Source organism: Podarcis liolepis (genome assembly GCF_965112155.1).
Source record: "Podarcis liolepis genome assembly, chromosome: 11".
NCBI classification, from domain to species: Eukaryota; Metazoa; Chordata; class Lepidosauria; order Squamata; family Lacertidae; genus Podarcis; species Podarcis liolepis.
In genome coordinates, this window is record NC_139565.1 from 43,926,092 (window position 1) to 43,953,278 (window position 27,187).

Below are 27,187 nucleotides of genomic sequence, written 5' to 3' on the forward strand. Positions count from 1 at the left end.
ATGAAGTCAGTAGTAAGTAAAGGTTACTTACTATTCCAGTCGTGGAAACTTGGAAAATCTGTCACTGTGACTATTTCCAAGTTAACACCCAGAAAACTCCCCCCACCCACCCAAAAAAGTTATCTCCCTACACCACATGGTCACTCAGAAGAGTGAGCTTTGAAAGGGTATTTTTATATAGCAGCACACCAAATCATGACCCTGTTGATTAAAATGATTTCCAGTTTGTGAAGTTTTTTAAAAATCCTGAACAGAAGAACATAAAATAGCTTGAAAGTCAACTTGATTTTTAAAAACAACATGACATTTTTAAAAAGGAGAGAGAGAGAGAGAGAGATGTCAAAAGAATATGGAAACATCTATCTTAGTTTCCATATCTATACAGATGATTAAGTGCAGTTAATCTCAGAAGGTAAATTTACTTATTTGTTAATTTCAGGGTGGGGAACTTATGGCCTTCAGATGTTGTTGGCTTTTCCAAAAACAGTAGAGCCAAACAGAGAGCCAGTGTAGCGTAGTGGTTAAGAGCGGTAGACTCGTAATCTGGTAAACCGGGTTCACGTCCCCGCTCCTCCACATGCAGCTGCTGGGTGACCTTGGGCTAGTCACTTTGCCGCTTTGAGACTCCTTAAGGGGAGTGAAAGTCGGGATATCAAATCCAAACTCTTCTTCTTCTTTTCAATGCCCATCACTGACAGACAGCATAGCCAATGGTCTGAGATATAGGGAGCTGCATTTCAGCAATACCTGGAGGGTCACCGGTTCCCCATTCTCATATACGGTAATTTGGTTTGCTTGTTGTTTACTTTATACTCTGATTCTGCTGTTCTATGAACTTCCTGTCCTACCTTACACAATGCTATGACTAAATGTACAATACTACTGTGGAGTACTATTAGTCACCTTTCTAAGCATCATTCCACTAAATATTCTTTTAATGGGTCTGGATTTTAGGAAGTCCGCAACTAAACAGACGCAACTGCAAACATACAGCAGACCGTGGGAGGGAGAAGATGAAAGTACAATGAGTTACTTGTAGAAGCCAAATTGTGACGTAGCTCCGAATCAGAAATGGGTGCAGCACAAAGTCAACTTTAAATCCTTTGCAAACACAAAGTTGACTTTGAATCCTTTGCAATCTGCAGTTGTTGGCACTCCTTTCTCTTTTCCTTGCATTGTTTAAAAGAAGAAAGTTGACAAAGAAATTAATCAACAAGCCAAGGTGATGCAATTTAGAAGCACCAGTTAATTTCTATTGCCAGGGTGGCCCAATCAGGAAACGCTCACTGAATAAGCAAAAAACCAACACCTAAAAAGTTTAGCATAGACTTTTAAATTCAACAATTCTAGTTCTGAAAACCCCCATTTTCAATAAGTTGTTCTTATGTGGTAAAATATTAGCATGAAAAGGTCAGATTAGCATTACTAGGAGTTGCCTCCAATGGTAGTTTGCCTTAGCACAAGGGTGGGAAACATTATTTTACAGCCCAAGGGACTGTCCCTCATGGACAATGCTCCAGAGCCTGCAAGCCAGTCCTGGCATGGCTGGAGGCAAAAGCAGATGAAGCATTACATGCCTTTGTCCAGCATGTCTTATTTCCACCATGCAGAAGTAGAATTTCTACGCCTATGCCCACACACTTCCCTCTATTCAGGCAAGCAAGAGGCACCAGCATAGTTCAAGGACACATTCCAGGAAGGCAAGATGAGCTAGCAAGATGTGTGGCCTGGGGAGAGCCCTATGGGTCAGAGAGAAAAGCCATACTTAACCCCTGGGCCTGAGCTCAACTGCTCACTGGGGCAGGTATCTTTCAGGTATCCTGAAAGATTACATCCTCCCCTACATAACCAACCGATTTGCAGAAGTTCCCAAGTTTGATCCCCAGACACCCATCAGAAATTGTCAGTGTAGACAATAGTGAACTAGATGGGCTGCTGGGTCTGATTCGGTATAAGGCACCTTCCTGTGTTCCTAATATAGTTGCCCTCTGCTTTTCTCCCTGCACTATGAATGAAGAACAGGAAATGCTTACCATTTGCCTTCTGGATTTAAAAGCTGTTGGACTGTATATCCGAATTGTTCACTCGAGGGGCCAGAAAATACTCTTGCTCCTTGGAGCCCAACGTTGTATGCTTCACAGCGGTTTTCAAATATGCCTATTGAGAGGAAGAGTGATTTATATGACCATAATAGAACAATTAAGAAAATAAGCCAACGTACTCCTGGTTCTTCATGCCGGTTCTGCTCAGCATGTGGGTATACAGGGCTTTTTTTTGAGCCAGAACTCACCGGAACTCAGTTCTGGCACCACTCAGGTGAGTGCCATTGCCATTACAAGAGAACAAGGCCTCAGTCATGGTGAGTTCCGGCACCTCTTTTTCCTAGAAAAACAGCACTGAGGGTATATATCTCATTTCCACAGCTGAACTGGGAAAGGCACCAGCATAAGAACACAGGAAGGGCCTCGTTGGATCAGACCAAAGGCTTATCTAGTCCAACATTCTGTTCATATCAGACGGCCAACGCATGGGGAACACACAAGCAGGGCATGGCACATTAGTGTATTCCCACAAATGGTACTGGGGCTGAATAAAGCAGCTGGAGCAGATTTTTTTATTGTTCTAAAAAATAAAAACCCTAGCCCTGAAAATAATAATAATAAATTTTATTTATACCCCACCCTCCCCAGCCAAGACCAGGCTCAGGGCGGCTAACACCAGGTATAGAAACAATAGATTGAAATACAACTTACAAAACAAGATTAAAATACAACATTAAAATGCAGCCTCATTTCAGTAGAAACTCAAATCAAAAACTTTTGGGGGGATGAAAACGTCAATTCTTCACCAAGGCTAACTATCCAGACTGGTCCTATGTGGGCCAGAAAAAAGCCAGGGAAGTCCCCAAGTAGGAGTTCCATCACAGAAGGAGAAAGGGAAAAGGATAAAGGGGAAGGGGATCAAGTTGATTCCAAGCCAAAGGCCAGGCGGAACAACTCTGTCTTACAGGCCCTGCAGAAAGAAATCAGGTCCTGCAGGGCCCTGGTATCATGAGACAGAGCGTTCCACCAAGCCAGAGCCAGAGTTGAAAAGGCCCTGGCTCAGGTTGAGGCTAATCTGACTTCCTGAGGGAAGTGACAGCACTCTGCCTCAAGGGATGGTTTTGCATACATAGGATCTTAAAATGTTAGAGCTGACCCCTGCTCAATGCTGACTCTGTAAGTGAAGGATGGGTGTATAGCATCCTTGAAATACAATTGTCCAGCCACTGCTTAAGTACCTCCAACAAAGATGAGCTTGCCTCCCAAGGCAGTCAAACTGCTCTTCCTGTTAGGAAGTCTGTCCTAATGTTTATCTGAAAGTGGCTTCCTTTCCATTTCCTCCCACTGGTTCTAGTCCTGACCTCTGGAGAAACATAGAAGAAGTCTGTTCCGCCTTCTGTGTGCCCTCCAGATATATGAGGACATTACAGTAATTTCCTCTTCTCGTGTGATCAAGCTAAATAGAGTTAACTCCATCCCCCTTGCATGGTCCTGCCTCCACTACCCATTTTACACCAGCATAAAGTCATCCAATCACAGCTCAGTTGGCTGAGACCCTGCTCTCCAGGGACAAGGGTTTCGCATCTGTGTAGCTCCAGCTGAGCCAAGATGTTGGGCTTATGCTGGCATAGCTCAGCTGCACTGGGGATTGGCTGGCTTAAGACTGACCAGATCCTAACTTCTTTATCCCGATAGGTCTTGGGTTTGTATTGTCCTGTCAATACAGCAGTTTCAACTGTTCCTCAGACCCTATGGGGACTAGAATGGACCACTCAGCATCCTAGTTGCCTCCTCTGGGCAAGCTCCAGTTTGTCAATGTCATTCTTAAAATGTGGTGCCCAGAACTAGCAATATGTAAAAGGTAATAAGAAGGTATTACATAAATGAGAAACAGCAAGCAACAAAGCAAGATAAGAGGTGTCTTCAACAGCATGCAGAATTAGGACTCAGTTAAAGGTAAAGGGACCCCTGACCATTAGGTCCAGTCGTGACCAACTCTGGGATTGCGGCGCTCATCTCGCTTTACTGGCTGAGGGAGCCGGTGTACAGCTTCCAGGTCATGTGGCCAGCATGACTAAGCCACTTTTGGCGAACCAGAGCAGAACACGGAAACGCCGTTTACCTTCCTGCCGGAGCGATACCTATTTATCTACTTGCACTTTGATGTGCTTTCGAACTGCTAGGTTGGCAGGAGCAGGGACCGAGCAACGGGCGCTCACCCCGTCGCGGGGATCCGAACCGCCGACCTTCTGATCAGCAAGTTCTAGGCTCCACAGCGCCAATATACACAATGTGACACTAGATGGCGACAATCAGCTATGCCAAATTCAACATATTTTTCAAAATGTTTTTTTAAAAACATTTTCAGAGTGTTCTTTTAATATGTGTGTAGATTCCACCTTAGTTATAACAGCAGAATGCACTTTGCACACAGTATGCTTTTTAAGGTTCAGAATGAAAACACAGGCTAACAATAAATGCTGCACCCTCCAGGCTATCATTTTCTCTGCTTAAGGAAGTCTCTGAGACTATTTAACAGGATTATAGTCCACTAGCTTTTACTCAGAGTAGTCCCACTGAAATCAATGGGTCTAAAGTTGGACATGGCCAGCAATCTTAATGGATCTACTTTGAGTAACAGTCAGTTGAGTTCAGCCCATAATTATGAGGCTGTAGTCAACTAAGTCCTACTCAAAGTAGACCCATTGAAATTACGGAACCTCTTAGCCATATTCATTAACTTCAATGGGCTTACTTTGAGTGGGACTAGCATCGAATACCATCTATTCTATGGAGCTCCTGATATAGAGTGGAATTCACCAAACCAAGCCACAGGGGCTTGTGCTCATGCAATGGGTCTTTCTCTCGAGGGGAGGGGATCAGGAGAACTCCCAGAACAGCTTGTAGGGGGAAAGGGAAAGGGAAGGGGAAGGGGAAGACAGGCAATTCCTTCCAGCAAGCTGGCAATGCTTGTGCAGACAGACCTTTCTTCACAGAGTGACGTTGAACCCAGCCCACGGGCAGCAAATTCAACAAAGCTGGAGCATGTAAACTTTTATTGCCCACAGGAAGTACAGTAATATAGTAATAACACTAAGCATATCTATATATGGGCTCATGCAAAATTGCTACTGAGTGAAATAATTTGTCATCTAAAGATAAACCACCAAAAAAAACCCCCACAACCCCACTTCCTGTCTCATTAACTGCTGGACTGGAATTGTGTAGGAGGACAGCAAGAGACATAATAATGCAGTCATTTTCCAAACACTCCTCCTTGAAATAGTCACAACCACTTACAAATCTTTTACTGACGTTTCAGATACAAGGGGTTGGTCAATGAGCAGCTCTTGGAAAATAACCACTGGGCTCCTGTGGGGAATTGTACAGCTCAGACTGAAAGCCCTGAAGGCCAGGCACTGTTTTCCTTACTCAATATAACACAAGGGCAGCTGATCAGAGAAGAATTGTTTGTTTCTTTTAAGAGTGGTGACCCTTATTAAGATGCATAGTATATGCACATGGCACCCACAGTTTATATGTTGACTGGTTCAAGCTGCGCCCAGTGGCCAAGGAAGACCTCATGAAAATAAAATGAAAACAGGGAGATCTGATGAAGCAACTAGTGTTTCCAAGAACGAAACACTCAGATTTGTTGTGGGAATTGGGGACTTTTTAAAATGAGGACACAAACTGCTTAGATATAAGAGCTTCCTGGACAACACAACGGTGTTTGGCATTCCCAGGCAAGTCAAGGCTATGCTGTGTTGACAGTCTGGACTGAAGATGTAAACTGTTTTTTAAAGTCTTGGGTTGGTAGTACTCTATGAAGCTCCAATGTTTGCCTGCTATCACCAACAAATGGTATACTTTCAGCTGATTTTTAAGATGTATTCTTGTTTGTAAGTGAGGCTTTGGGACTATATCTTAGCATATTTTTTATAAAATTATAGACCTGTTTCCCATCAGAACACAGTTAAAAATATATTCATGTCCTTTATATTTATCAATTAGTAATGCCTTTCCCCCCTTTCAAGCCCACTATGTTTCCAGCATTCAATGAGGATGGACCCTTGCTTAGCAAATGCTGAATTTAAAAGCCAAATTTATAGCCATCTTTAGCGACAACGAGCTAAGGTCAAGTTCATAAGTGCATCTGACTACAACAGCTATGTGTGAAGCATCCATTAGAGATCAAAGAAAGAACATTCATATCAGCCATCACTTTAAACACTTGAAAAGTTCACACATCTAACAGTCACCGTCTCAATTATCTTTTCGGTGCTTATTTAGGGCCTTCTATTTCCAACAAGACTTTAGAATGAAGATTTTAATGCCAGTCTGTATCTGTACCAGACCTGAAATTGTTTTTACTGTGATTGTTATTATGGTTTTGGGATGGTTATTATTGCTTTGGGATGTTTTATTGGAAGCAATTCATAAATGAAACTAAGCAAGTAAACAGCTTTCCTGAGCCACCTGCCACCTTGTTAAGACTCCACCATGATTTACTGACTTAACCCTGTTCCTTCCCCACCACTTGTCAGCCCCTGACTTTTTCTACCTTCCTTACCTCCATAAATCATAATAATAATATAATAATATCAATTTATTATTTATACCCCGCCCATCTGGCTGAGTTTCCCCAGCCACTCTGGGAGGCTCCCAATCGAGTATTAAAAACAATACAGCATTAAATATTAAAAACTTGCCTAAACAGGGCTGCCTTCAGATGTTTTTTAAAAATAGGATAGTTGCTTATTTCCTTGACATCTGGGAGGGCGGGCGCCACTACTGAGAAGGCCCTCTGTCTGGTTCCCTGTAACCTTACTTCTTGCAATGAGGGAACCACCAGAAGGCCCTCGGAGCTGGATCTCAATGTCCGGGCTGAACGATGCGGGTGGAGACGCATACATGTATGCGGGTATACAGGACTGAGGCCGTTTAGGGCTTTAAAGGTCAGCACCAATGCTTTGAATTGTGCTCAGAAACGTACTGGGAGCCAATGCAGATCTCTGAGGACAGGTGTTATGTGGTCCCGGTGGCCACTCCGTCACCAGTCTAACTGCCGCGCTCTGGATTAATTGCAGTTTCCGGGTCACCTTCAAAGGTAGCCCCGCATAGAACACATTGCAGTAATCCAAGCAAGAGATAACTAGAGCATGCACCACTCTGGCGAGACAGTCTGCGGGCAGGTAGGGGTTTCAGCCTGCGTACCAGATGGAGCTGGTAGACAGCTGCCCTGCACACAGGGCTGTGCACCTGGTCCTTCAGGGGCACAGTTATACCATTCAGGACCAGGGAGTCCCCCACATCCACCTTCCCCCTGTCCCCCACAAACAGTACTTCTGTCTTGTCAGGATTCAACTTCAATCTGTTAACCGTATCATTTCTGTATACTGTATAGCACATTGCTGCAAGTGCACAAACAAATAAGAAGCCATTGTCATCAGAGCAGTCACCAGTGCACACAGACCCTTTCTAAATTCATAGAATCAACTATCTGTGCTTAAATTATGTGAAAGGACCTAGATCCTTTTCAGATGAGAAATTTCCCACCTCGTGCCTCCAAGAACTGGATCAGACCCAACACTGGAAGGTTGGTATCCAACGCTACTTGACCCAATATTACCTACAAGAGCTCCAGGTGTCCTTGAACATGGGGAAGAGGCATTTAATGGACTACCTTTATATGATTGAAGCAGAAATAGATTTTATTATTATTATTATTATTACTTCTTCTAAGTGTTCACCATGGTTTCCACTTATTAAAGCAATGCACTTTCAAGCCAGATATTTTACAAATCTTCTGTCTGCCTCATTAAAAGTCACCTTCACAGAACTACGCTTTCAATCTATGCCCTCAGTGGTTCTAGATGGGTGATACAATGGAATACTTTATGAAGAGAGACCCTGTCTGTGTGGGCAACTATGTGCAGAGGACATTTGCAATTACTTACTACAATGTCCACTACAGTGGTACCTTGGGTTACATATGCTTCAGGTTACAGACTCTGCTAACCAAGAAATAGTACCTGTGGGAGGCCCCATTAGCTAAAGTGGTGCTTCAGGCTAAGAACAGATGTCCAGAACAAATTAAGTATTTAACCCAAGGTACCACTGTATATACAGACCCAAGAAACTGATTCATAAAACCCCTTTTCATGAAGGAAACAAATCTAACCTGGGCGGAGAGGGTGAAATGGCAGCTGAGTGATACTGATGACTCTGTGACTTATAAGGTGGCTCTCTATGCCTTGGCAGCTAGGAAGATTAAGAAGAAAGAACTGAATGGGTTAGCGGTCAATTGCAAAGGGGACTCTGAGATCTAATTTGCACATTTTATTTGAAAATTATTTTTTATTCTGCGTGACAAGAAATTTTGGGTGGATTTGATCATGGTTCTACTGCACATGTAGTGACTGCTTTTTTCATTCTTTGGATGTTGCCATGGCCTTTGGCTAGTGCAATAAAAATTATTAAATTAAAAAATTAAAATCATTGAAGTTAGATGAGGTCTCCTCTGAATTAGAGTTTGTATGGATTATTATGAGAGTCTGCCTGCAATTCATCATGCTGCAAATGGTTTGAGAGAGTGCTCCTAAATCACAACTTGAAAACTAGTCTTTATAAAAACCAACTGGAGGTGAAGAGCTGTCCTCATTCTTAATCAATTTAGCAAGATTTTGTTTATGACCTGAACCCAAACAAATGAAGTGAAACATCGTGACAGCAGTTGCCTTCCTAAGTAAATAGATCAATAACAGTACTGGTGCAGAAGTGAACTGTTTGCTAGAAATTATTTATAACTCTGTAGGTTTGCTGAATGTACACAAAATGTGATGCAAACGGAATGTGGGTATATTTTGTTCTAGGATTTTTTTACTGGTTTGTACTTTGAATTAAATTGCAATGCACAGGAAATCATATTTAATATCTGTCCTAAAAAAAAAAGAGCGAGCTAAGTTTGCTTCATACTTATTTTTAGCCTCTAAACAAATAAGGCCTTCTTCTTTTTTAAATTTACATTTATAGAGTGCCAAGTCACTGAGCATCTGAATTTCAAGCAAGGAACAATACTATACAGATCTACAAGCTAGGATTTTTTGCTAGTACTGTGACACTTACATTTCTCTCAATAAAATTTACATATCCTTCTCTCCTCAACCTTCCCATCTTACCTTCCTGTACTTTGTACCCTGTACACACCTGTTAGTAACACCAGCTGCTTATTTCCTATTTCCTACTGTTGAATGGCAGTTGTCAGAGTACAGTAAGGCATTGTTTTGCTGGATAACAGCAAAAGTCAATTGACTTTATGTGCAACTTTCTAATATTGTGCCAGAAAAATAATGATAAAGCAGCTCGGTGCAGGAATCTCACAACTACAGCATCCCTGACCACGTACCCTCCTCCTGCAAAGCTATTAAGAGTTGGACTCTTAATCCCCACCTGGCCATAAGGTTTACTGAGTGGTTGTGAAAAGGTAGGATCTAAATGTTATAGATGAATAAATAGCAGTTCCAGCAAAGGAGAGCCCAATGCCTTTATTTAAAAATAGTAAGCATATAAATATGATTTAATATTTATATTTACATTCCAATTTTCCAACAAAGAAGCTCACAATAATCACTATACCATTAAAAACAAACATTGCAACTACCATACTATCAAACACAATAACATAAATAAAGAAAACAACAACAAATTCAGCAAAATGATACAATTCAATAAAGTCGTAGTAATTCAAAATGTCAGAAAATGTCAGAAATCATTAATCAAAATGATTAATACTATTCAATAAAGTCATAGTCATAGCTGTCAAGTGTCCCTTATTTGAAGGGACAGTCCCTTATTCCAGCGCCATGTCCCGCTGCTGTCCCTTATTGATGGATGTCCCTTAAATGTGCCTTAAATGATGTTCCTTAAATTTCAAAGGAAGCAGCTCCTCTCCCTCCCTCTCTGCCGGCCAGGGAGGAGGAAGGCTCCAACTGTGTTGCTTGGCTGTGTTGCTCACCCAATAAGAAGTCTAAGAACGACTGGGGGGTGGGGTTGCATGCCTTGTGTGTGGCTAGTTAATGCAAGCTAACGAGTTTTTCGAATGCTGGACGCCATTTTGTTGCATGTGCTGCTGCAAACTTTGCAGTGCAAAGCCAGGCCGGGGAGCCATCTTAAGTTGAGGCTGCATAGGCCTTGTGGTGCATGTGATTCAGATTCTATTCAGTTGAACCTCTGGTTACAAAGTTGGTTGGACAGTGTTCTCGAAGCTACCAGCATGAGTTTGACCAGACTGCAGGAGGACAGGAAGACTGGAGTGCCTGGAACAGGTGAGGCTGCAGTTCCCTTATTTTGGCTTCTGATCCCTTATTTTCAAGGCTGCTGGTCCCTTATTTTCAAATCTGTAAGTTGACAGCTATGGTCATAGTATAGGCAGCAACCATTTTGCGGGGGTGGTCCGTTCCTGGCTCCCGCATGCATTGGTGGAGCCCATGCCCTTCCCCCATTCTGCCCCAGGTCTACTCCCTTCCAGGTCCCAAAATACCCATGTGTCAGTGGGCACGCATCAGTTGGACATGTGCAAAATGGTCACCGCCATACAAATGGTTGGGTCCAAAGAAGTCTGAACATGTATGCAAAGCATTTCCAAGTGTCCACTTGGAAGCGGGCAGGGGAAGGAGAGAGGAGTGATTTTTAATGTTCGAAGTTTTATTCTGAATGTTTGAAGTTTAACGTTCTGTTGAAAGCCGCCCAGAGTGGCTGGGGAAACCCAGCCAGATGGGCAGGGTAGAAATAATAATAATAATAATAATAATAATTGTTATTGTTGTTATTATTATTATTATTATTATTATTATTATTATTATTATTATTATTATTATTATTTGCTGATTTTCCCTTTGTGTTGCAACCTCATGCTGCACCTCATGGAATTATGAAGCATTGCCCTCAAAAGGAAGTAAAGGAAATGTGTTTCATCATACTGAATCCAGCAGAAAAAGAAAACATTTTTGTACATTGTTTGCCTAAAATACTTTTAGGTAAACCTTTGAGGACTTTGAAGTACTGTATTGCCTCTAATCCAGCCTTAAACCCCAAGCCAGCCTTCAGAAAACGAGGAAGAAAATACAGGTATTACAGGTAACAAAACAAAACACATAAAATGTCCTGGTAAGGCTAGCTTTGCTGCCAGCTCCAAAAATAGTAGTGCAACCACACAAAAATGCAATGTGTTTCTTGTAGATAAATAATAATAATAATAATAATAATATGAGTACTCATAGTCGCACCCATCACAAACTTGCTTCCTTCAGGCTATCTCCTTTAAATGGTGATGCTTCTTGAAGCTCTTACCAAATGCATCAGAATGTGTTTCCTCATCCCCAAACCAGAAGAAATACATCCATGTGCAATGTTTTATCTAGAATGCTTCTTCTACAGGATAGATAAACGTATTTATCAAAAAGATTTTTCTCATTTGGAGAATGAATTAAAGGGAGGGGGTACTGAGATAAACATGCATAACCTTGCGTGTATGTCTACAAAAGCCAAAAGACCACAGATAACAGTACAATGAAAAGAAGCAACCACACTTCCTCACCCCCACTACACCTATGTTCCCTTGCCTGATCTTAGTCATCACGAGAAACCAGCAAAGTGGCTTTTTTACATGCCTGCTCTTGCTTCCCTCCAAACCATCTCACACAATCTGCAACAGTGTTGCAGAAGGTAAAATGGTGTTACCTTCTGATCAACTTCCTGGTGCATCTAAATGGGTGCTTATTGTGAGATTGGTGCTTTTATTTATTCCATTAAATTTATATATAACTTGATTGTAAAAAAAAAAGCAACAACCCTCAAAGCAGTTTACAAAAAGCAAGAACGATTAAAAAAACTATTTAGAATATAAAATAAAACCAGCAATAAACTAAAAATGCATCCACTTTTTAGATATCTGCGTAGGCTTATCTAAACAAATATGGTTTTGACAAGCACCAAAAATAGTACAATGAAGGCACCTGTCTGATATCAATAAGCAGGAGTTCTAAAGTGACACTAAAATACCAATTTCTTTGAAATGCAGAATGGGTGTTATGTTACACCTGCAACAGTGCCAGTTCCTCAGATTGAAGCAGTTGAGTAAATACATCTCACAGGTAAACTAGTTCTAGGGTTGTTAAGGGCTTTGTATCCTAATAGTGGGACACGGGTGGCGCTGTGGGTTAAACCACAGAACCTAGGACTTGCCGATCAGAAGGTCGGCAGTTCGAATCCCTGCAACGGGGTGAGCGCCCGTTGCTCGGTCCCTGCTCCTGCCCACCTAGCAATTCGAAAGCACATCAAAGTGCAAGTAGATAAATAGGTACCGCTCTGGAGGGAAGGTAAAAGGCATTTCCGTGCGCTGCTCTGGTTCACCAGAAGCGGCTTAGTCATGCTGGCCACATGACCTGTATGCTGTACACTGTACACAGCTGTACGCTGGCTCCCCCAGCCAGTAAAGCGAGATGAGCGCCGCAACCCCAGTGTCGGCCACGAGTGAACCTAATGGTCAGGGGTCCCTTTATCTTTACCTTTATACTAATAGTAACAGATTGACACTTTCTATGCATATGTGTTTTGTTCAGCATCTACACAACATCACTGGCATGAAAATGCCTGTCTATATTCCCCCATTCTTGCCTTCCAGGGGAAATCTGGTATGTAAAAAGTAAAACTGTTGCCAACAGCTCATTTGCGGTACTGTATCTCAATGGCCCACCTGCAAACTAAATTAGACGTGCCTGATTTAGAGCAAGTCTCTTCTCCCAGTGCAGCTGCAGAAGACCTGGCCCACAATGTTTGGGCAGGTTCCCCTATCTCTCTTGTGAGACTTGCTTGGGGGGAAAGGTGAAGGAGGCTGCAGTGGGGAGGATGGGAAGGGGAAGATCAGTTACGTGGGCTTTCTGCCAGCGAAACACTGGCTACAACCCTCTCTCTTTCAGTGGCTAACAATGATTTAAGGATTAAACACAGAAATATTGACTGCTCTGCATACACGGGCCCTTAAACAATATGCCCCAAAACAACCGAAGCATATGCTGCTGGCATGGAGCAGCATGTAGAACTCTGATCGGAATGCAGCTTGTGTCCTGTCTGCATTTCAACACGGTAACCATGGAAATGGGGACAAGCCTGCACAAAGCCAAACAATGGAAACCTTGAAATGAGTAAGTGAAAATGACAACAGGGAATTGTGAATGTTCAAGACTTTTCAGAGTGCTAATGGCTTGGTCTAGCCTTCTGAAGTAAAATCAACTTAGAAACCCATATATATATATATCCCCCTCTGCGCCCAAATTTAATTACATTCAATTTGTTGTGAAACCTTTTTAATACAGTGGTACCTCGGGTTACATACGCTTCAGGTTACAGACTCCACTAACCCAGAAATATTACCTCAGGTTAAGAATTTTGCTTCAGGATGAGAACAGAAATCAGGCTCCAGCAATGCAGCGGCAGCAGGAGGCCCCATTAGCTAAAGTGGTGCTTCAGGTTAAGAACAGTTTCAGGTTAAGAACGGACCTCCGTGAAAAATTAAGTACTTAACCTGAGGTACCACTGTATTTACATCTGCCTGCTAATAAAGTTGCAATTCATCTTAGAAATTATCTGAAAAGGGGTTGTCTAGATACATTTTAAAAGTACATACAGTGGTACCTCGGGTTAAGAACTTAATTCGTACTGGAGGTCCGTTCTTAACCTGAAACTGTTCTTAACCTGAAGCACCACTTTAGCTAATGGGGCATCCCGCTGCTGCCGCACCGCCAGAGCACGATTTCTGTTCTCGTCCTGAAGCAAAGTTCTTAACCCGAGGTACTATTTCTGGGCTAGCGGAGACTGTAACCTGAAGCGTCTGTAATCCGAGGTACCACTGTACTTCTTGTCCTTTACATATTATCTGATTTCATTTGCAAAATGTTGTTGAATGCTGCTGTGGGGTCTCAGGTCTTGATTGTGGGTTTTCCACAGCCATCTGGTTAACCATTGTGGTCTGTGAACCGCTTAATTCAAGTAACCCAGAACATCTGTATTTGCACTGTATTTGCTTTTACTGACAATGAAAATCATGGCTGTTTTGACCAGGGATAGGCTTTTTGACAGGCTAAGCCTGTCCCTCAACATTTATCAGTGAACGGGGCAGGGGCCTTCCTCAGTGACATGGCCTAGGGCCCATGGTTTCATAATATGGTGATGTGTTTCAGGGGTGCCAAGTTAAATAAAATATTGGGGGGGGGGGCAGATAAGCCCCACCCCACATAATCAATCACATGACGCGGCACACACACCATTTGAATGGCAATGCCCATTAACTTTGGGGCCCCCAGGCCCTTCAAATATTTTATTGGGGGGCTGAAGGGACCTTAGCCTCTAGGAGTTGGCTCCTATGATGGGTTTAATTATAACGCTTGACTCTGAAGGTTAAAAAACATTTTCTTTTTCTCATAACGGTGAAAGATTGGGTTTTCATCAGTTGCCTCAAGTCCTCAAGTCTAAATGCAAAAGCAGGGTGAATGCTGAACCTGACCTGAGGTGAAAGCTGACAAGACTTCACAGTACTTTCTCACAACAAAAACTGGCACATCCATCATATTAGCAAAGGAAGACTATGGCTGTTAAAATTTGTGGTTTGTGGTTTGCTTTGTAGAACCACAGTGGTTCTACAGTGGTCCACTAAGCCCCCCAGCAATTTCCATGTGGTCCACGCACACACAAAGTTTGAGAACTGCTGATCTACACTGTTTTGACAGTATTGGTACACACTGTCACTCTAGGCTGGGTGCTTTTACAACGTGAATTGGTGCTTTTGTTTATAGTCCAAATACTCTCGCCATGAGAATAAAAGCCAGATTAGACAAAAATGCAGATAGAACATTTCATGAACTGAGACTTCATCCTTTCTTTTTTTGGGGGGGGGGGGGAATCACAGGGTGGTTTTCATGCCACAATTCTTCCAAAAGGTTAATGTCTTTTGTATCTGATTTCATTCCCTCTGGCACTGCATTCCACAATGTTTCCCATAGTTACTGAAATAACATGTTGGAACTTCTTACAGGTAAATGTTTTTGCATGCCATCCAACTCCACCATTAGCTCAGAAGGATTAAAAAAAAACCCCTGATTTTTACAATCTGGAAACGTTGAAGGAAAATGCTATGACATGAGAATATCGCAGCTGCTGTTCCCATAAAAATATGTGTAAATTTATCCAAAAACACAAGGCAGTTTAGATTTCCAAACTTTACATTCATCTTGGCCCAAGGATGAACATGGCATGTAAGATAACCTCAAGTTTAGATTATTATTTAAAGTTATTCAACTATAAAGGATTTTTTAAAAACCACCTTAAGGTTCTTAAACCTATAATTACATGATCATTACTACACCAATATCTCCATATATCAGAACTAGGAGCCTAAAGAATACAGTGGTTTGCTTAAACTAGGGGTGGGCATTCCAGATCTTGTTGGACTCCATCAGTCCCAGCTTTGTTGTTGTTGACATTTTACAACATGATCTCCTATTCCAGGCCAGAAAATATGAAATAACAGTAAGGACAGGAATCTTTTTGAGCTCGTGCAGAATGCCTCTCCCCCACCATGATTGGCTAAAGGGTATTGTGAGACTTCTAGATGTTAAACCAACAGCAGCTGGCATGGCGGAAGTGTTTACATGACCTCCCAACACTGTGGTGTCTCTGGAGCAAAAGGGTGAGAAGTGAGTCGGCAGTGAGGTCAGCATGGTGCAAATGTACTGCTGGGGGTGCTGTATTGCCTCTGCCAGTGCATTCACACTGTGCTGCCCTCACCATTGTCTCAGCCCTACTCTTCGGCCTCCTGGTGTGCTGCAGCAGCACTGGTGACAGGAGGTCAGGCAAGCATCACTGCCCTGCTGAATGCTGCTGTGCGAGGAGGTGAGGAACACAAGCTGAAGGAACAACCCAGAGTCTGCTCTCTAGATAAGTCGTGCAAGCAAGCCTAGTCATACATGTCAAAGTCAAAAGCAACAACACCACTTCATCTAGCTCTCAGTAGTATAACCAAAGTGTTGCTTTATTGTTTCTTAGGGAAGAGCTGTAGCTCAGTGGTGGAGCATCTGCATTGCCCAGATTCAATCCCTGTCATCTCCTTGTAGGGTTGATTCCAAACTTTTGGCCATCAACTGGAGATAAGAGTTGGTTTGCTGTAGTGGCTAAGAGTATGAGCCATCAAGTCCCTGTTTAAAATTTCACTTTAGCCATTAATTCACTAGGACCTCAATCCTACATGCTTATCTGGCTGTAAGTCTCATGGGTGGCTTACTCCTGAGGTAACACGTTAAGGATCACATGGCAATGTGGATATAAACATACCGGACTACCTTGCAAGAATGGTGTAATAATTACTGAGCTAAAATGGTTCCAACAGTTGAGAGCTAGTACAGAAATGCTAGAGGGGTTGTTTTAAAAACAAAAAGCAAATTAGTAATAATTATTCTGCCCAAGGAGTCCATGGCAGCATAGCCAATTCTCTTCCCATTTTATCTTCAGACCTGCCCTGCAGGGTAGCCTAGGCTGAGAGTGTCTGGGATAAGGTCCCCAAGCAAGTGTCATGTCTGAATGGGGATCAGTCTCCCCAGTCTTAGTCCAAGAAGAAACCCTGCATCCACATGGGCTGCCTAGATGTATAATCTCTTTCTCTTCATCTACACCCTTGGTCTGTATATTATCCACAACAATTTATTGTTGTTATTGTTGTTGTTATAAAGACAACTCAGTCAGTAGACCATGAAGTTCTTAATCTCAGGGTTGTGGGTTCAAGCCCCACAGTGAGCAAAAGATCCCTACATTTCAGGGGGTTGGACTAGATGACCCTCGTGTTCCTTTCCAACACTTCTATGATAATAGAATTCTATGATACCAGTAACAAACTTAGTTGGTCTCTAAGGTGCTACTGGAAGGGATTTTTTAAAATTTTGTTTTGACTATGGCAGACCAACACGGCTACCTACCTGTAACTAATTCTATGATAGTCTATGAAGATCCTGCCCAAATCCAAAAAGACTGTCAAGTCTCACAGGTTTCAACAGAAGACAGTTAAAAGTGCCATTCACACACAGCATGATTGACAGCAGTGCGACTAAGTTTTCCAGATCCACCAAAAGTCAAGCCCATTAATTTCAATAGGCCTGCTCTAAGTAAAACTTAGCTGAATGGCATCCTGCGTTTTCACCGGCAGAGAAGAGGTTTGTTTCTGTTTTCCTCCCGGAAAGATTTACAAACGGAGCCCAATATGAGACTTTTCTTTCCGATGCTGGTGGGGTTTTTTTTTGGGGGGGGTGAGCAAAGAGGCGCCCTTGCTTTGCAAGCGCCGCGCATCCCGCTGCAGTTCAGGACTTGGCAGAAGAAGCGCGTCCCGAGGCGACAGCAGAAGCTCCTGCCCTGCTGCAGCGGGCGAGTTCCCACCTGCCCGACAAGAAAGCCGCCGACTTACCTGAGCTGAGCAGCAGAAGCAGCAGCAGGCGCCTCACGCAGCGTTCTCTCGCGCCCATAGTTGCCAGCGGAGAGGGGACCGCGCTGGCGACTGTACCAAGCCGAAGAAAGAGAGAGGGGAGGAGGGTCGAGGCGAGGGCGCAAGGTGCAGCTCGGCCGCGGCAGGCGAGTGAAACGAGCTGCGCGAGCCACGAGAAGTCGTGAGAGGGCAGGGCAGCTCCGCCCACCGCCGGCCACCCCCGCCACGCTCCTGCTGGTGGAAGGAGCCCCCAGGGAGAGAAGGCGGCAGCCCCTCCCCGTTTCCCTCGCCAACAAACACCTCCTGCGGACCGACGTCGCCGCCCAGAGACAAAAAGTCTCTCAGGGCCCGCGCTTTCCCGCCACAAACGCGCGAGCTTTTTCATTCACCTGCCTCATAACTCGAACTCCGAGCACGCCCCCCTCTGAAAGCTCAACTTTTTCGCCTCACAGGCCGGCCAGGAGTGACGAAAACGGGCGGCTGTTTCGGTTGGCGCCCGTGGTGCTGCCAGGGCAGGACTTTAGGGCGGATGGCCAGGACCCTATTCAGCGCAACTATATTTTAAAGCCAGTGAAGTAACATCTAAAGAGAAGTGAACATAAAAAAGGAGGTTCTGTGTCTAAAACAACCCTGAGGTGCCAGCCTGATTCTTTTCGAACTACAACTCCCATCAGCCCCTGCCAGCAGGGCCAATGGTAAAGGATGGTGGGATGTGTAGTCCAACAACTTGGAGGGCACCAGGTTGGCAAAGACTCGTGTAAAATTCCTTAATGCGCCCATTAGTGCCTTCTTGAGCGGAGGGATGGCTAAGAATGTGTGGGCTTTTTGTTACAGCTTCTCCACAGAATTTTCCTAGTATGCTGTACCTGCCTGTTCATGCCCACTTTTGCCACTGCATGCAAAAGAGACGCCCAGCAGACCATTTTTGTACCACAGTTTCCTTTGAGATATCCGTCACCTAAGCTTCCATAAACAGATGTAAGGAAGCTCCTTCCTCTGTCTGAGAACTGGCTTAGTGTTGGGATCTATGATGTGAGTCTGGAAGTCCCAAGGTTGAAATTTTGCCTTCATCACAAAGCTGGCTGGCCTTCCAAGCCATACTTTTTCAGTGTCGCCTTTTCCACCTGCACTATAGGCACTATACTGGTCTATAAGTTCAGATAGGCACTGGCAGCCATTTTAAAACAAGGGTTATTATGTCAGTTCTAAACGGACCCCTAGCTAATAATCTGGCTATTGCATTTTGAACCAGTTGCAGTTTTCCAAGTTGTCTTCAATGGAAGTCCCACACAAGCTATTTACAATAATCCAGTCTGGAAGTAAACTGAGTGTGGAGTACCATGGCCAAATCATCTCTTTCCGAAAGGGGCTGCAGTTGGGAAGATGGAAAGTGTTGCCCTAGAGGGACACAAGAGTAATGAGGACAAGAGGTGCTCTCACATGCTACAAAAAAAGTAAAAAAAAGTCAAGGACCCTTGGATGGTTAAGTCCAGTCAAAGGCGACTATGGGGTTGTGGCGCTCATCTTGCTTTCAGGCCGAGGGAGCCGGCGTTTGTCCACAGGCAGCTTTCCAGGTCATGTGGACAGCATGACTAAACCGCTTCTGGCACAACGGAACACCATAACGGAAACCAGAGTGCACGAAAATACCATTTACCTTTCCACTGCAGCAGTACCTCCAGTACAGTGGTACCTCGGGTTAAGTACTTAATTCGTTCCGGAGGTCTGTTCTTAACCTGAAACTGTTCTTAACCTGAAGCACCACTTTAGCTAATGGGGCCTCCTGTTGCCGCCGCGCTGCTGGAGCACAATTTCTGTTCTTATCCTGAAACAAAGTTCTTAACCCGAGGTACTATTTCTGGGTTAGCGGAGTCTGTAACCTGAAGCATCTGTAACCTGAAGCGTATGTAACCCGAGGTACCACTGTATTTATCTACTTGCATTGGTGTGCTTTCGAACTGTTAGGTTAGCAGGAGCTGGGACACAGCAATGGGAGCTCACCCCGTCACGGGGATTCGAACTGCTGACCTTCCGATCAGGAAGCCCAAGAGGCTCAGTGGTTTAGACCACAGCACCACCTGTGTCTATGGCTCAGGTTTTTCTCACAGGTGCACCCTAGAGACCATAATAAGAGTTCCCTGAAATATGCACACCAGTACTAGTACCCTTTGTAGAGCTGCAATTTCCAGAGTGATTTAACAATCCTCTCTTCCCAGGGAACTTTGAGAATTGTAGTTCTGTGAGCGGAAATGGCATTTCTTGACAACTCGGAGCACCCTTAACAAACCACAGCTCCCATAATTCTTTTGGGGGAGCCATGACTATTAAAGGTGTAATAGTTATTTAAATGTATGGTGCATATGCAACCCATATTGTATAAATAGATGAACAGGGACGTGGGTGGCACTGTGTGTTAAACCACAGTGCCTAGGACTTGCCGATCAGAAGGTCGGCAGTTCAAATCCCTGCGCTGGGGTGAGCTCCTGTTGCTCGGTCCCTGCTCCTGCCAACCTAGCAGTTCAAAAGCACGTCAAAGTGCAAGTAGATAAATAGGTACCGCTCCGGCGGGAAGGTAAACGGCGTTTCCGTGTGCTGCTCTGGTTCGCCAGAAGCGGCTTAGTCATGCTGGCCACATGACCTGGAAGCTGTACGCCGGCTCCCTTGGCCAATAAAGTGAGATGAGCGCTGCAACCCCAGAGTCGGTCACGACTGGACCTAATGGTCAGGGGTCCCTATACCTTTAATAGTTATTTAAATGTATGGTGCATGTGCAACCCATATTGTATAAATAGAAAGAACAGCAACAACAAATTTTCCTGCCCATATTGGAGACATTTAGCTGAATGTTAACCTTGATACAATTCCAGTAGCCAATAGACTACTCAGAAACACTTGCCATAAAAATCTCATAGTAAATAGCTGGGTTGGGGTGGGGACTCTCTTAGCACACCATGAAGCGAGTGTCATTTATGTCTTACCAAATGTTTTGTGTTTACATTTTTCGTCTTAGGATGGAATTTCTGTTTGAAAAACTCTACAGATTATTTCAAGACATAAAGCCAAAATAATTTCTGGCTTATCTTTAAACAAATGTTGAAAGAACTTATAATATTCCTCAACTCAAAATATTAATATTTTGAAAGATAACACTGGTGGCTTAATGTCGCCAGCTCATGAATGAACAAAAAAGGAGTGGAAACCAACAACAAGGAGAAAAGTGTTTATTCAAGTGACAATTTCCATAGAAAAAAAGGTACAGTTTTACCATGTTATCATAATGGACGATGATCCATTGAAATAAAGTTACTTAAATTCATTGATTTTAACAGGTCTCCTCTGGGTATATCTAATGTTGGCTATCACTTTTTGAAATACACATTCTTACACTTTTGTGGACTTTTGCTACATCTTTTTGCTAAGAGAATATTTTTTTCCAAATGGACTTCATTTCTGACATTTATTTTTTAGAAACAAGCCACTTATTTTATTTACTTTTTTTTTATAATGGCTCTGCCCTCTAAAAATCGGGTTCATGCAGCAAGAACTTGAGGAAATGCACACCATGAATGGGCAGGATGTTTTCCTGGAGATGCGGTGATTCAAGATACGCGTCTCATCTGATAAGGCCACCCCCTCCATGCATGCTTACCCTGTATCAACACAGAATGTTGCAACTTCTTCTGAGGAACATTGTTAAGCAGTGTGGGAGAAGTCAGTGAGTCATTTAGATCTGTGCTAGTAAGGAAACTCTTAGAAATTCATGCAAAAGATAATCTTGAATTTGGACGCTTACATGCAACAACAATCATTTGTCCTTTTAATTATGCCAACCTTTTCATATTCTGCACCTGTGATCAAAAGGTTTTTAGTGTTGCACTTTCAAATTTCTACACTTTCAAATATCAAGAAAGCTGCTTCTGTTGTGGGAAAATCTCCAACACCAACGTTTTGTTCCTGGAAAAACACATTTTCCATGAAAGGGGGGATTTATACATATACATATACATATACATATAATGACACACAAATACCTGGAGTGTGCTTTCCTTCTTTTTAATAGAGCAATTCCAAGAAGAATGTAGAAAGACCAAAAATAAAAACAAAAAACCTGTGCAGAAGCAAGCTCTTCTTTTCTACTGTTCTCTAGCTTTAAAAATGTGTATCTCAAATAAATAAAAAAAAATTAAAACATTGTCCAGTAGCACCTTAGAGACCAACTAAGTTTGCTCTGGGTATAAGCTTTCTCAGATAAGTTGCACAACACCAATGCCATAATGCTCATTCGTACCTGTTCCTCTTCTTCAACTCTAGCATGAGGCCCTACCTGCACTCAACATTTAAAGCATCATCATGTCACTTTAAACAGATCCAACCTCCACAGTATCATCAGCGCTGACTGGAAGCAGCTCTCCAGGGTTTCAGACAGGGGTGTGTGGATGCCAGGGACTGAACCCAGGATATTTTGCATGCAAGCCAGGTTCTCAATCACTGAGCCATGTCCCTTCTAGCATTATGGTGAAGAAGCAGAGTTGAAGATAAGAACATAAGAGCCCTGCTGGATCAGGGCCAAGGCCCATCTAGTCCAACGTCCTGTTCTCACAGTGGCCAACCAGATGCCTATGCTTGGGTGCAACAGCAATATCCTTTCCTGTGGTTCAGATCTCTCACCTCTGGCTTGCCTAAGGCCACCTGGTGATTACTTTCTCTGTCCCATCAACAATACCTACACCTGACAGGGTTGTTGCATGAAATAATTCACGTGAAGCAATCCAAACAGTAAAATTAAGTCACGACTTCGTCCCACTGATTTCATTGGCTCACAGGTACAACTGATTTGGATTGCAATGCTATATACTTCATTCCTAGAAATGTAATCCCAATTGAATTCAGTGGAACTTGCTTCGGAACAGAAACTGAATGATAGTGTTGTGAGGTTGGATCCAGTTCATTACGATACTAGAAATTACACATAAGGAGGGTGAAATAGAATGAGGGCAAGATTCACTACCTCATCTTTCCAGGTGCACAGCTGACTGATCTTGAGGAATTGCTCAAGAACTGGCAACCCACAGAGTCATAATTATTCAGAAGTCTCAAGTTGTGGGTCTGTCTGTGGTTTCTGCTAAGTTATATTCACTAAACAAAGGGCTCTGTTCATCTTCAGACAGGATTGTGAAATTGTATTAGGAACAAGCATACACAAACAAACAGTATGCATTCAGGAATGAACTCATGGTTTGCTTCAGACTTATGAATGCTACGGATACTATAAAGCATGAATCAGACTCATTACATCAATTTGATATAATCACTTAAAACAATAAATGAAAATTTATTTAACTCTGTGTATACTCAAATATATTTAAAACTAACGGTTTGATACTACTGGAATAAACCTTGAGCTAGCACATTGTTTTGCCCTTCTTCCTGTCTCCTTGTGCTCTCTATTTCAATTAGTTAATTCTCACTTCAGTGCAAACCATAGCTTGCTGCTGCACCCAGATCGGTAAACCATGGTTTGTGCTTTCCTTCTGAACTAGGATTGTAAGCCAGTTTGAAGTTGGCTCTACAATCCTAGGTTGAAGGATTAGTGCAAACTGTTATTTCCCAGATCAGATGTAATGGCAAGCTTTTATTTATTTATTGCCAAACAGTAACTAACTAATTGAAAACACGATGGGACAAGGCTGGTTCCTGTGGTTTGCTGTCATGTGTGAACTAGCTCTCATGTACGTGTTCATTCTTGGGGATAGGAATAACCTACCAACCAAGAATAGTGAAAAATTCAGATAGGGTAACATAAAAGAGATAAAATTTTGAAGTTAAACAATATGTACCAAGCTTACATTTAAAATATCCACATTTATATACACACCAAGCTACTCAAATTGTGAATGTATAGCAAAACATTTTCATAGTGCAGAAGAAAGGTGATATATTTGGGGGAAGATAATTAGACTTGCATTAAACAGTATTAGATAAAAATATGCAGGCAACTTTCTCCAGTAGAGCTTCACTGTCTTAAATTAGACTAAATGGGCCAATGAGTGCAATCTTCAGGCCATGATCCTAAGCAAGTTTACTTTTAATTGAGTTCCATTAAAATGAATGGATTTCCCTTTTTTTAAAACGGCTGATTGGAACAAGTTAGTTGTATCTAAATAACCTTCTTGTGCTTTCAGTCACCTGTGGCTAAATTTAGTGGGATTTGGGCCACTGTGTTTTGTGCTCTATTAGGATTTTAAACATTCTATCTAGTTCAGTGTATTTCTATAGATACAGTGTATATAATAGTGTTTCAGACAGACACTTAACATAGCTACTGTTTAAATAATTACTCGACACATAAGTAGCAAAAAATGAAAACCTTGCTTCATTGTAGTGCTAGACTGTTGCTTCTTTTTAATTGCTTGATACTGTGATGCATTTCCCTGTAGGAATCAGTGTATAATCCCAAATCTGAGTTTCCATTCCTTTTAATTTATGTGCAAATAACAGGATTCTTGGCGAGTTTTTCTGACAATGTCTTAAATGGCAAGCAACAGAATCTCCAGTGTGAAATGTATGCCGTACCAAACAAATATGTGTGATTATTCATGCTGTGAATTCCTCACACGTCACAATTATGGCCACTTGCAATCTTCATGTAGTTATATGTTAATACAGCTGATTTGTAACCTTATAGCAATAGGGCAACATAGATAAGTTTTGGGTTTGGACCGCACTCCCTCCAATAGACATAATTATATTTGGTCATTCCATGAAATACTTGCTCACATGTCCAAAATTCCAATGTGCCAGTTAAATTGGAAACAAATATTTAAGCAAATATTACATTACAAGCCGCATGTATGAGAGGCTCTTTTCTGACCGGCACTGCTTTTTTATTTTTAAGCAACAGCATTGTCTAAAATCCTACCCACCCCCAATATAATTGCCAGATTAATGGAGGAAATATATGACAACCACGGTTAAATGCCCACCAGCACCATAGAGCTCACAACCACCCATATATATTTCCCCATCTCTTAAACGTTCGAAAAAGGTGTGTGCAGATTTGACTATCCTTTCAAAAATCTTAGTGAAACCACAGAAACTAAGTTTGTCTAGGCACAAAACCTCCTTTTGTACAATAGTGAATGAATGAAAAATTTGGGTGGCGTCAGGAATGGACAGCACCAGCACTGCACTTGTATATATATATTTTGATGGTCATGCAATAAATTGATCGAAACACATCTGCGTGTCTCATCATAAATAGAGCAGGGAAATCTTTCCCTTTCAAAACGATGCATTCTGAGTGCTATTCTTTGAAGCAAATGTTTACCGCTCAAACCAACAGCTATGTTCAGGATTTGAAATTCAGGCTTACAGTGAAGTACCAAGCTTTGAATTCTTTTACTTATGGGAAATGATTCTGCACCTTTGCCCCTCTTTTGGAACAACAGAACAGCAACTTTACAAAATGTTTGCTGTACGTATCAGAGACTGATCCCAAATCCAATACTCTCTCTCAGCCTGGGGACGGATGGCTGTGCTGTCTGGGGCTAACGTGGCTGTATTCCAAAATATCAGGAGAGTGCCAGATGGGTAGGAAACCTGTCTTATTAGGAAGTGCATCCCATTTAGTTCAATAGAACACACTGCCCTATAAATGTGACAGCTTTAGAGGAGTGCTGCTCTGAAAGCAAACACCATTTTTTTTGGGGGGGGGGGAGGGAATGACTGGGATCTACAGAGCTGCAGAGCTAAGCTAAGCTACCTTCAGCCAGTTGGTCCCAACCCACAACTCCACTGTTGTTTCCTTTCCTCTGTAGACCACTCTCCATTCTGGCCATATCCCAAATTGCTTTTAAAGCTCTCCTCGGTTTTAAAAGGAGTCTGCTTGCCCCATGGAAATGGGTTGCTTGAGATGCAGAAGCCCAAAGTCTCCTTAGACACACAAAATGTGCTGTGTGCCCTTTTCTATCATTGATTTGTTGGCTTCATGTGTTTGTATGTGTGTTTGTTTGTGTGTGTGTTTAGTGTTAAGCACTTTCTGTTAGTGTTCAAGAAAACTTTTGTGACCACCTAGATTGCTCCAAGTCAGTGTTTTACAGTCACATTTCTGAGGAAGACCTGAGGACAAGTCCTTGTAGAATTCCTGGTTTTCTTCTGGAAGGTTTCCCCTTCTCATTTCTCCATTTTCTTCCTTAAAGGCCTGTTGAAAAACCCAGCCTGAAAGGAAAGGGTAACAACATTTTAATCTAGCTTTGAAAACTTGCAGGGATGTACAGGGATGGGGGAAGAAATTCATTTCCTTTTGTATTTAATGCCAATCTACCTAACATACACTTCTCAGTCAAGAGAGGTTTTGCCATAAAAAATCAGTTTGGAATAACCGATTAGTTGTTATAAAACATCAGAATTAGGACCCTCAGTCACGCAAAGAACAGAAAGACTTGAATTAAGACGATCATTGTGCAACTCCTAAGATGATCCTAGATTCAAATTGTGTACAGTGGTACCTCAGTTTACGAACTTAATCCGTTCTGGAAGTCCGTTCTTAAACTGAAACCGTTCTTAAACCGAGACACATTTTCATTAATGAGGTCTCCCATCACCGGTGCCCTTCCAACTTTCAGATCCCGTTCTTAGACTGAGGTAAAGTTCGCAATCCGGGACACTACTTCTGGTTTTGCGGACTTCGTAAACTGAATCGTTCGTAAACAGGACTGTTCTTAAACCGAGGTACCACTGTATACATATTAAATCTGCTTTGTGTTATTTCCCTTTCTTTCTTTCTTTCTTTCTTCCTTTGGCTTTGACAAGGGCTCCCACTTGTGGTCAAATGCTTAATGCCACCCAGATGCTTCCTGCAATAGAAGTAATCAGATACTATGTACTATGGGTGATATTCAATGCTAGAAATCAATGGATGAGTATGAGTAACATTTAGTCAGCATTCTGTAGCTGCAGCTGTTGTCAGCATTCTGTTTCAGGAGCCCTCCTCACCCTTTAGGGCCCCCCTCCCTTAAAATATGTTTTTCTAACTTCTGCAAAACTTCAGGTTTGTTGAAGTCCACTAACACAGTGTTTCCCAACCTTTTTTGGGCAAAGGCACACTTGTTTCATGAAAAAAATCTCGAGGCACACCACCATAACAGCCCCGTGACGTCAGCGCGCAGCGTCACGCCGGGAGGGACATGAATTGCTAGCAAATTACATAATCACCTTCTTGAGGGCTGGCTCATCTTCTCCGAAGGCAGAACCCCATTAATTAACAGCACAGACTCACACCATAGCCAAGACGAGGGGGGAAAACCTCAGTCATGCACAGTCATGCACATGTGGGGGCTAAATGAGGACGAAGACCGGGCAGAGAGCAGGGTTCAAATCACCCCACCTGGCCAGGACAATCCCTGGGTGCTCCCTTGGGCCACTCGCCTGACCCACCTCGCAGGGCTGTTGTTGCGAGGATAACACGGGGAGAACCACGCGCGCCCCCGGGAGCTCCTTGGAGGAGAAAGCGGGCGATGAATGCAATGCACGAAATATATGAGAGGCGACCAGGTTTTGCAGGTGAGGGGCCCCCGCCAGCCTCCGCTTCCAACACCCGGCGCAACGACGCCGAAGTTTCCCC

The 27,187-nt window shown here is 42.8% G+C and overlaps 2 protein-coding genes across 3 annotated transcripts in view; both read right to left on the reverse strand.

Annotated features, from left to right (window-relative positions):
- ITGA2 (integrin subunit alpha 2) overlaps window positions 1-17,965 on the reverse strand; it is a 57,559-nt gene extending 39,594 nt beyond the window's left edge. Inside the window, exons 1-2 of one of the 2 annotated variants that reach the window (XM_083465726.1) lie at window positions 17,548-17,965; window positions 2,034-2,157 (exon numbers count right to left, since the gene is read on the reverse strand). In XM_083465726.1, coding sequence (XP_083321852.1) covers window positions 2,034-2,157; window positions 17,548-17,950 — 527 coding nt within the window. In that variant the 5' untranslated portion in view covers window positions 17,951-17,965. Of the gene's footprint in view, window positions 1-2,033; window positions 2,158-11,393; window positions 11,458-17,547 lie in introns of those variants that run through there. The other variant, XM_083465727.1, reaches the window with a different exon arrangement.
- Window positions 17,966-20,770: 2,805 nt separating this feature from the next.
- The window catches only part of ITGA1 (integrin subunit alpha 1), a 70,289-nt gene continuing 63,872 nt past the window's right edge, over window positions 20,771-27,187 (reverse strand). Inside the window, exon 30 of the mRNA XM_083465770.1 lies at window positions 20,771-25,782. Within this exon, the coding sequence (XP_083321896.1) occupies window positions 25,738-25,782 (45 nt within the window). The 3' untranslated portion in view covers window positions 20,771-25,737. The remainder of the gene's footprint in view (window positions 25,783-27,187) is intronic.